This window comes from Leptonychotes weddellii, chromosome 6 (assembly GCF_054177405.1).
Source record: "Leptonychotes weddellii isolate Sample4059 chromosome 6, ASM5417740v2, whole genome shotgun sequence".
NCBI lineage: Eukaryota > Metazoa > Chordata > Mammalia > Carnivora > Phocidae > Leptonychotes > Leptonychotes weddellii.
In genome coordinates this window covers 29614901-29624982 of record NC_138374.1, presented here as the reverse complement: position 1 = coordinate 29624982, position 10082 = coordinate 29614901, and the positions used below count along the sequence as shown (strand labels likewise).

At 52.7% G+C, this 10082-nt stretch overlaps 1 protein-coding gene across 1 annotated transcript in view; it reads right to left on the bottom strand.

Moving 5' to 3' along the window:
- Positions 1–683: 683 nt before the first annotated feature.
- PDLIM1 (PDZ and LIM domain 1) overlaps positions 684–10082 on the bottom strand; it is a 43799-nt gene continuing 34400 nt past the window's right edge. Inside the window, exons 5-7 of the mRNA XM_006735590.3 lie at positions 8582–8733; positions 1568–1685; positions 684–1183 (exon numbers count right to left, since the gene is read on the bottom strand). Of these exons, the coding sequence (XP_006735653.1) occupies positions 997–1183; positions 1568–1685; positions 8582–8733 (457 nt within the window). The 3' untranslated portion in view covers positions 684–996. The remainder of the gene's footprint in view (positions 1184–1567; positions 1686–8581; positions 8734–10082) is intronic.

The following is a 10082-nucleotide window of genomic DNA, read 5'->3' as shown; positions in this document are numbered from 1 at the left end:
AGGAAAGTCACAACAGCCCCTGCGCCTGACGTTGGTAACTCAGGCTCATTATCTCCAGTCTCTACCACACATTCTGGATTCCCCTCACCCTCACCCAGCGCCTCTGCGTATCTGAGCCTTCCCTGATGGTATGACCCAGAGCCACATCCCTGCAGGTCCCATGTCCTTCTCGGGCTGTGGCTGCTGAACGTGTCTATTTGCCGTCAAAATTCCACAAGGGACTACCAAGAGGTGTCTGAGTTTAGCACCTAGGTGATGCCCACCCTGAGCGCACTTCCCTTCACAGAGCAGGGGGGCTGTGGTGCAGCCAGCAGCCTGGAGAGGGACTCGTTAGGCAATATCTGAAGGCCCAACTGGTAAAGCTCTCCGTCTCTTGTTTGCGAAGCATTCATTTCCTCAGATAAGTCCCAGAACAGCCAGATAGAAAAGAAGACCTCATTTCGTTACAACATAACAAGGTTGATCTTACATTAGCATCAGAGAAAGAGAATTTGGAGCTAACTTCAAAGGAAGGTGAGAACATGGCTCATTCAGACGTCAATCTTCTCACACATGGAGGAGAAGGCCTGCAAATCTCAGAGAAGCGGGGAACCCAAAACAAGAGGAGAGGCCTCGGAAATCTCATCTGGCCTGAGACAGCAACAAGGACGCATGGTGAAATGATAAAGGGACACCACACTGCCTTGGAGTCTATACATTTATTGAGTAAAACCGAACTCAATGTCAGACATACACCATTCGGTTTGGTTCCAATGTGGCTGATGTCCATTTGCAGCAGAGATGAACCGAGGTAAAGAGAAGCCCCAGGGACGCTGGCAAGGGGACACGGGACAGAACAATCCTCTGTTAATTTTAAGAGCAGGCGTCACACAGCCGGTGAGTCAGTTAGCAGAGGCAGGGAGACGTGGTGCCTAACGAGCAGGGGTGAGACCAAAGTCAGCAAGAGCTTTCAGGAGAGGAGAGGGCCAGAGCATGGAGAGAAGCAGAGCTGCTGGGTCACTTGGGGAACACAGTGACCACGTCGTAGCCCTCAGGGGGTGTGACCCGCTCCCGGGCGTGCTTTTCACAGTAGATTTGATCCTCCACGAAGAAGTGGCCCTTCTGCTTCAGGCTGGTGCCGCAGTCGGCGCACACATAACACTCAGGGTGACGGTGGCGGTCCCGCAACTTCACGAACACGCCGCTGCAGGAGGGAGGCAGGAAAGGGCTCCGTTAGTGACAAGCACCTGAAGGAGGCACCACAGCCGGGGGTTCCTTCCACGAGGCCCATCAAAGGGCGGAGCAGGGCCTCGGAACCGGCCACACGCATTTCTCGTGAAGCCCTCCCTCTTCAACAGAGAGGCCCTTTCTCTGGTTTGACATCAGGCACGCCCTAAGAGCTCCGTGGCCAAGGAAAACCTTCCCACCTGACCCTGGACATAAAGGCCCACCTGGCCTCTCGGCTCCATTTTCCAGGCAGGACTTCTTCCCCGTCACGCCCCACATGGGCAAACTCTGGCACTGTGCACAGCTGCACGGTTGAGCCCACCTGCGGGGCCCCCGACGCCGGGGCGAGGCAGATACTCACACGATGCCTGTGCTACACTTGTCACACATGGGCAACTTCTGGGCGTTTCCAATCGACGCAGCCACTTTGGTGACCGGAGCCTTGACACTTCTGAAACCTGAGGGCTTGTTGGGATCCCCTATAATGAGGAAAACACTTGGGTTGGCCAGGGAGGCTGGGGTTGCAGAAGTTTCACTTAGCTTTTTCAGAGTTGCTTATAGGGAGTGCCAGCAAGTTCCTGGGATCAAACAGACCCGACTCTGCTGTGTGACCCTGGGAAAGTTACTTAACCTCTCTGGTCCCTCAGTTTCCTTTTCTATAAAACAGGAGCTCATTTCCCCCTTCACCATGGTACAAAAAGATTAAAAAAAATACACACAAAGCCCTCCCACAGTCCCTGGCACCAAGTCAGCCCCCGAAACACAAATTACATTTCATTCTGATTAGATGCACGCACATACGGACATGGGAACTTCAAGATGACTTCTACAGACAGAATAAATAAATAAAGACATTATCTGATCATCAAAAGATAGTGAATTTAGATGCTGAAAGAAACCCACATCACAAGAAACACAAAATCATTACAGTAGAGCATCTACAGGCAGCCAGATAAAGCCCACCTGCTACAGAGCAGAGCAAGCGACCTCCCTGCAGTCGGCCGTGTCCGCATCAGATAAGCTGCTGGCTGAAGAGCGGCGTGGCCCAGCACGTCTTCAGAGCACTCTATCGTGGGAGCTCGTAACAGCGGCCAGCGAGCAAAATGACTATCACTGCGTCTATTCGGCCGGCCAGCGATCTTGTTGTCAGCTGGGACTGCAAATTCCTGCAGCACCAGGACCCTGTGTTACAGACTCTGCAACATGCCACAGAGCCTCGCGTGGGGCTGAGCATATACCGGAGCCCCATAAATGCACAGAAACCAACGGTGAAATGCCGTGACAAAGGCTGGGATGGTCCCCACCTCGGCCCAGCATGCTGTGGCCAAGAAGCCAGGGAAGTCTCTACACCAGTGGTTCTGAGCTGGCGTGGGTGAGATGGGCCAGGCCCCAGGAGAGACTCCCTAAAATTCACAGACCAGGCTCTTCGCCAGAGCTGCTAACGGAGCATCTCTAGAGGCAGGGGCCCCAGGAGATCCTACTCTATGTCCCCAATTAAAACCCACTTCTTCAGACTAAAAGCAGCTGTTCTCAGATTTTACCGTGCATCAGAACGATGTGGAGGGCTGACTCCAGTGCAGCTCACTGGGCCTCACCACCAGAGTTTCTACTTCAGCAGGCCTGGGGTAGGGCCCGTGAAGTTGCATTTCTAGTAAGTTCTCAGGTGCTGCTCAGGTGACTGGTCCAGGAACTACCCTTTGGGAACCACTGGACAAGAGCAAGAGAATGGTTTCCTGCGTAAGGTGAAGGGCTGAGGAGAGTCGTCCTGTGACCGTAGCCAGGCTGGGCAATCCTGGGGCTGACAAACCAGGGCCCTGGTTCTCGTCCTTTTAGAAAATGGGTCCCCCTACGTCGACTGGTGCTTCCGAACCAGAACTTGAGATGAATCCAAATAAGGAGCATTGATTATTGGCTAGGATGGTGGACTGTGTATTTTGTCCACAATTATGTGTCCCCTCCCTACCCCTGCCATGCATCCCAGTAGGTCAGTGATTCTCTACTGGGGGTGATTTTGTCCCCGGGGGAAGAGTTTGGGTTGTCACAACTGGAGAGCAGTGCTTCTGGCCTCCACTGGGTAGAGGATGGGGATGCTGAGAAATGTCCTAAAATGCACAGAACAGCCCCACCACGAGGACTTATCTGGCCCCAAATGTCTACAGCATCAAGCTGGGAAACCCTATTCTTGGTGGAGCATACGCCCCATGCCACAGACTTTGGGTTTGGCCCCATGACTTGCGTTGGCCAAGGGAATGGGAGCAGACGTGGGCCTTGTTCCGGCAGAAGCATGAGGTGCACTTGTGTGGTTTGGTCCTGTCCCCACGAGCTTCTGACCTGTGCCTTAGCAGCAAGGCCCCAAGAGTGACGCCTCCCTGTGCTGGGCTCCTGGCATGGGAAGACTCACGGAGCCAGGCCCAGCCCCGCCACACCGGGCCAACCCAGAGCCCGACCAGCAGCCCTCACGGAACACGAACAAGAAGTGCATTCTGCAGCCCACTGAGGGCTAACGCCAGGGGCCAGCCAGCCTGGGAGATTCTGGTGCCTTATGGAGAATAGCAAGAGGGAATATTTAAAAGCAGCCTGTTTTAATGGCCCTAACATGGGGTGTGGACGGCGTGGCCTCTCAGAGTTCCCCTATCAGTGCAGGGAACTTCTTGCACTAGGAACTGATGGACACGGATGTCCGTCTGGTGGTACATGAGAGGAGCAGGGGTTAGGAGGCCCCAGGATTTCCACTGTTTCTAGCTATAAGCTCCACGATTAGGCTTGGGGGAAGGCTTGGTGCCGCCCGGTTAGCTGCCATGGTGCTTTGGTCACCCCAAGTCCAAGTCCCTTTTTGCCTTCCCAAACCTTCCTCCCTTCCTTGGCCCCAGTCTCAACTTGGTTCATTATAGACTTTTTTTTTTTTGCATTAATTGTGATTCTAAAAAACACTGCTATGAAGTATCATTTTTGTCTTGATTGTTGAGTTTTTTGGTGCCCCCTTAAATTCTGTACCCAAGGCAAATGCCTCCCTCCTGTCCCCCTAATCCTGGCTCCCTACAGGAATCTCAGAAGGGCCTGGGTGGCCAGCTTCTTGCCTCTAAGCATCCTCAACAGGCTCCCTCCTCATGTGCGGGTTCCTGCTGCTGCAGCCACCCAGGCTGCCTGCCCTGAGAAAGAAGGAAACGCGGCGACTCCGTGGCATCTCTGCATACCCAGATGGCTTGGAAGGGAAACTGACTGCCCAGGGAACCAGCTGGGTGAGGCTGTGGTCTCAGGTGATGGGGCTGTTTGTCACAATTCATTTGACCAGCAGAAAATTTATAGGTTGCATTTGCAAGAGGGCAGGAGAGAAGGAAGGAGGAATAGGAGAGCCCCACTTGGCAGGAGAATCCATATCCCTTCTCCAAATAAAGAGAAGTAACTGGATGAAACTGGGCCTGGGGCGGGGACGGGGGTCACCCAGTTGGCTCAGTCAGGAGAGCATGAGACTCTTGACCTCAACGTCATGAGTTCAAGCCCCAGATTGCGCGTAGACATGATTTAAGAGACAGAGAGAGAGAGAGAGAGAGAGGAAAAAATGGGCACAGCATGGGAAGAGGCAGCTGTGTGCAGGACTAAGCCGGCGCTGTGTTCAGCCCTGCAGCGCCACCTGCTGGCTCTATTTTCTTCTGTTCCTTCACAGCCAACACCGCAATCTCAAAGAAATGTCATTTTGTCCTTCTCAACAAGCTTACAGTAAAAATATTAGCTCCCTTTGGGCTCTGGGAAGCTATAAAAATTTCCAAATTTCTCTTTTTCCAGTGAAACTTGCATGTCAAAGCTTTCTGGGAAAAAAGTAAAAATGGGTTCAGTAAGGCACAGCCTTTTTTCTGTCTACTTCACTGCTCAGCAACCTTCCAGAGCTCCACATTACCAAAGAACCAAATTCATGGTCCTTAAGCACCTGGTGGTCCTCCATGATCTGAGTCCAGACCATGTGAGGATTCTCTGCAACCCCGGACACCCTGATACCTCCTGAGAAAGTCTCCAGCTTTCTCATCTCAGAGCCCCCAGCGTCCACTGTTTTCTCAGTCCTTGATGCTCCCTTCAAGTCTCCTCTCATTAAAATTCCCCTTAAATGGCCAGACGGATGATAAACAAGATGTGCTATAGACACACTGTAGAATCTGCAGCCTTAAAAAGGAAGGAAATGCTGACACCTGCTACAATATGGATGAACCTTGAGAACATTATGCTAAGTGAAACAAACCAGTCACGAAAGACAAATGCTGTATGATTCCATTCACAGGAAGTGCTTGAAGCAGTCACATTCATGAAAACAGAAGGTAGAGCGGTGGTTTCCACGGCTGGGGGAGGGGGCTATGAGGAGCTAGTGATGAATGGGTACAGAGCTTCAGTTCTGCAAGACGGAGTTCTGTGGATGGCTGGTGCTCATGGTTGCACAATGGTACGGATGTAGCTAATGCCACCGAACTGTGCCCTTAAATATGGTTAAGACAGTATATCTTACGTTAGCTGTAGTTCACCACAATTTAAAAATAAAGATAAAAAGCCTCCTTGTTCCCTGCAAATCTGGAATTTGACCCAGAGTAAGGTGAAGTTTGAGAAACCCAGGACCCTTGCTCCTAGTCCAGAGGCTGAATTTCACCCAAAAGGAGAAGACCCACATTGAATCTTTTGGAGGTTTATCACCAAACCCTGCTGCAGCCAAGCCTCCCATGTGGGGCCTCGCTGACAGTGGGCCTGGCACTTTATGTGCACCGTTTCCCTTAATGCTCTAAACCATCTGTGAAGGGCGCCTGGGTGGCTCAGTCGGTTAAGCGTCTGCCTTTGGCTCAGGTCATGATCCCAGGGTCCTGGGATCGAGCCCTGCATCGGGCTCCCTGCTCCGCGGGGAGTCTGCTTCTCCCTCTCCCTCTGCCCCTCCTCCCTGCTCGTTCTCTCTCTCTCTCTCTCAAATAAATAAAATCTTTTTTTAAAAAAGTAGCCATTATTAGCCTCCCTGGACATGCGCAGAAACTAGGGCTTAGAGAGACGGGCAACCCACTTGCGCTCTCCAGGTGGGTCACAGGCAGATCCTGGATGTCTGCTGTGAGGACAGTGCTGCTTTATGAACCCGAGGCCTCCTCGAATGACAGTAGCCCTCACTGAGTGCTTTACTATGTACCAGACACTGCCCTGAACTTTGACCATTGCATCTCAAATAAAAACAGGCATTTGAGCTCCCTGCCCGCAAGAGCCTTCTGCATGTGGTAAGATGTATGGACCGGAACTCAACGCTGTTTCATTCTGTAAAAATTTACTGCAACTACATATTAAGAGATATGGAAGAGACTGTAAGATCCATTATCTCCCTTCTTTTTAGCAAAATTTTTATTTTCTTTGGAGCAAGAAGATATCCATCCCAGGGAGGACAGAACTATAATTCTCAGACTCTCCTGCAACTGGATGTGGCCATGTGACTAAATTCTGGTCAAATTAAATGGAATGCTAGGGTGGGACTCCTGGGAAAGAAAAAGCTGGCTGGTCTGAAAGGAGTCCCCATTCAGCCCTTCTTCCTTCCTGGTGCCTGGATGTGGTCATGATGGCTGGAGCACCAGCTGCCAACTAGAGCCATGAGGTAACCTTGAGAATGGAAGCCACAGGCTTGGTAGATGGAGCACAAGATGGAAGTTCAGATCTTGATGAGCATGGAACTGCCACCTCAGCGCAGCTCGGTGAGCCCGGGCTTTAGGTCCTTCTCTGTGACACGAGGGTATTTGACTAGATGAGTTCTGCAGTGTCTATGTCCTAGTTTGGGCTGGAATGGACTGACTTTTCCTCTCTTAATTGAAGGGTTTTGCACCTGCTTACTCAGAGTAGAATAAGCTGTGGTTTCTCACATGTTTTTTTTTTTTTTTTAAGATTTTTTTTTTTTTTTTTAATTTATTTGAGACAGAACGAGAGAGAGAGAGCACATGAGAGGGGGGAGGGTCAGAGGGAGAAGCAGGTTCCTTGCTGAGCAGGGAGCCCGATGTGGGACTCGATCCAGGGACTCCAGGATCATGACCTGAGCCGAAGGCAGTCGCTTAACCAACTGAGCCACCCAGGCACCCTCTCACATGTTTTGATAAAACGGGCATCCTCTAGGGTTGATCCCCAAGTCACTTGTCAGTTGGCCCTAATACTGGAACTTCATATAGAATATGACTCATTCCTTCCAAAGTGCGCAGGTACAACAAGCAAAGGGGGAAACTGCTGATAGAACAATGTCCTTTTAGCATAAGAGAACTTTCCCCGTAACTTCCTGTGCTTGTAAACTGTCAATTTCTCTAAGAAGCCTGGGTCTGGGTCTGTCAGTAGGAACTCTCAGCTCAGGAAAAACTCCCAGGAAGCCAAACCTGGAGCTGGGGGCCTGAGGATGGGAGGTTACTCTTGCAGAGGGCGCTCAGCTGTGGCCCTCACTGGTGGCCCCGAGCAAGCAAGTCGCTCCCTCCCTCGGGGCGGGTGAAGCAGGTTACACTGTCTGCCTCACCAGCTCTCTCTTCACAGGAGGTCACTTCGGGAAAGGAAGAGAGAACAAGGAGGGCACTTCGGGAAAGGAAGGGAGAACAAGGGAAAGCAGGCCTCCGGTGAAACACCTGCACCTCGGGGAAGGCCACAGAGCCGAGTGTGGGGGGCTGTCCGCAAGGCAGAGCCACACGGGTGGTCCCCAGTGGCCTCAGGCATCAGGCTCACACCCTGGACGAGCTGAGGCTGACCTCGTGCCTCTTGATAAGGTTTGCAAACAAAATCACAGGCATGAAGCACCTCCCATATGCTGGTCACGGTGGGGGCTGTTTATGCCGTGCAGGACACTGGACCCTCACACCAAGCTTCGAGGACAGGATTTTGGCCCCTGACGGACCGAGGAGAAAACAGGCCCGGAAAGGTCACCGGGGAGGATGTGGCCAAACGGGGGGGTTCTCCAGCTCTCAGGAGTCCATGTACCCGAGAGCAAGAACAAAAGTACCGCCCTGCACCCAGCTTCTCTGTGTTGCTGATTCCTTTTCCTTCTGCTTGTCACAGCCCATGGCCTTGACCCAATCACACACGTCAGCCACCACAGAGCATGGGATGTGGGCTTAAACCAAACAAATGGCCAAGGGACAGACGAACAGAAGCCCACAAGAGTCAAGCTCACCCTGACGTCAGCCTCCTGAAGCTCACGCGACAGCAAACAGCTGGGCAGGTGTGGCTGGGAGCTCGTTCTCTCTCTCTCTCTCTCTGAGCTTTTAGCGGTTTCAAAGCTGCTTTCTAATGCGCTTCTTCCACCCGCTCAGGGCTGTACTCATCTTTGTTTTAGCCACACTGACCCTGACCCAGGCCTTGCCCACGAGCCTCTGACCCCATGCATGCATGCAGGGTGGATTACCTTTCTCCTCAGACTCTAGGATTTCCTGCAAAACCAGGAATGAAGTGGATTGCTTGGGGGGCTCATTTAACTCCTGTTTCTCTTGAAGCATCTTGTAAACTTCAGATTCTTTGTCGATGACAAGTCCGCTTGGAGGCTGAGAATGGTCTAAGCTGTAAAGAATGTTTGGAAATTCATTAGGACATGCCAGAAGTTAGAAAAACAAAAATTCGCCAGGCACCCCCTTCCAAGTGACGACAGCCCTAAATCAAAGGGTGGCTAGAAAGGACCGCACTGGACAGAGCCCGCTCGGAATCAGCCGCAGACCTCCTGCCAGTGTGACGAGATGCCCGCTGCTGGAGCTGGTTGCTGCTTCAATGCAGTCAGAGGCTATTTTCCCGAAGAGTTTCAGTAATGAGATTACTTTCTGGCCTAATCCTGTGGAAAGGGAATGCTGCGCTTCTTTCTTAATTACATAAACAACATTATGTCAAAAGAGAATTCAGAAGAGGAGAAATGTCAGCCCCAACCTGACCGCTGCAAGCTCGGCTGGGTCCCCTCGGCTGGACCCCGTCGGCTGGGCCCCCTCGGCTGGGCCCCTCAGCTGGGCCCCCTCAGCGGGCCCCCTCGGCTGGGTCCCCTCGGCTGGGTCCCCTCGGTACGGGCCGCACGCATGCTTCCCACGGAGCAGGAAGCGGTGTTCTTTCTTCCTGACGACAGGACGTCTTTCAAAGCGCTGTCAGCGAGTGACGGTCTCCATAAGCTCTTGCAGCACTCAGGGCCAAGGGCTCCGAGACAGCAGTCTCTGCCTTGCCCAGCTCACAGGGCTGGCGGTGAGGGTGGAAGCCGCCGAGTGCCCTGTGCTTGGTTCCCCAGGACAGGACAGGCCGAGCTGGGGCCGCGTTCCCCCCCCCGCCCCCAGGGCCCGTTTTCCAGGCTTTTCCAGGAGCCTCGGCTGCCTGGTCTGGGAAGGGGTAAAACGGAAGGAGACTCCAGTCAGCTCTGTTTGCAAAGTCTGTCCCGAGCCCCCTTCTCAGCACCCCCACCCACACTGTGTGTCCAGGCCGCCACCGCTGACCTGCACAACGGACCAGCTTTGTCGCTTGTCCCTGCACTGCCATTCTCAGACCTGGGACAGTCTTATTTCCAAATGGAGGCCACAGTGACCTACTAAACACAAGAATCGCACTGTGTCGTGATGGGACTCCAAGTGTTCTCCTCTGACTTAGAACCAGATATTCACAGTTTTAGTAACAAAATACTAGTTTAAGCAATTTCATCTCCTTTGGAGTAAATATTCATGACAAAACGTAGAAAGGCCCTGAAGAATGTGGCCCTGCTTCCCTCTGCAAACACACGGCCTGCCAGCCAGCCCCTGCTTGCTTGGCTCTCCTCACACCCGCCTCCATGCTGTTCCAGAACGCGGCAGCCTCAGAACCGCTGCACTTAACTGCTCCCAGCGCCCAGAGGGCTCTGCCCAGATCGTCCCATGGGGGCCGCGCTCTCTCCCATCTTCGTCTCC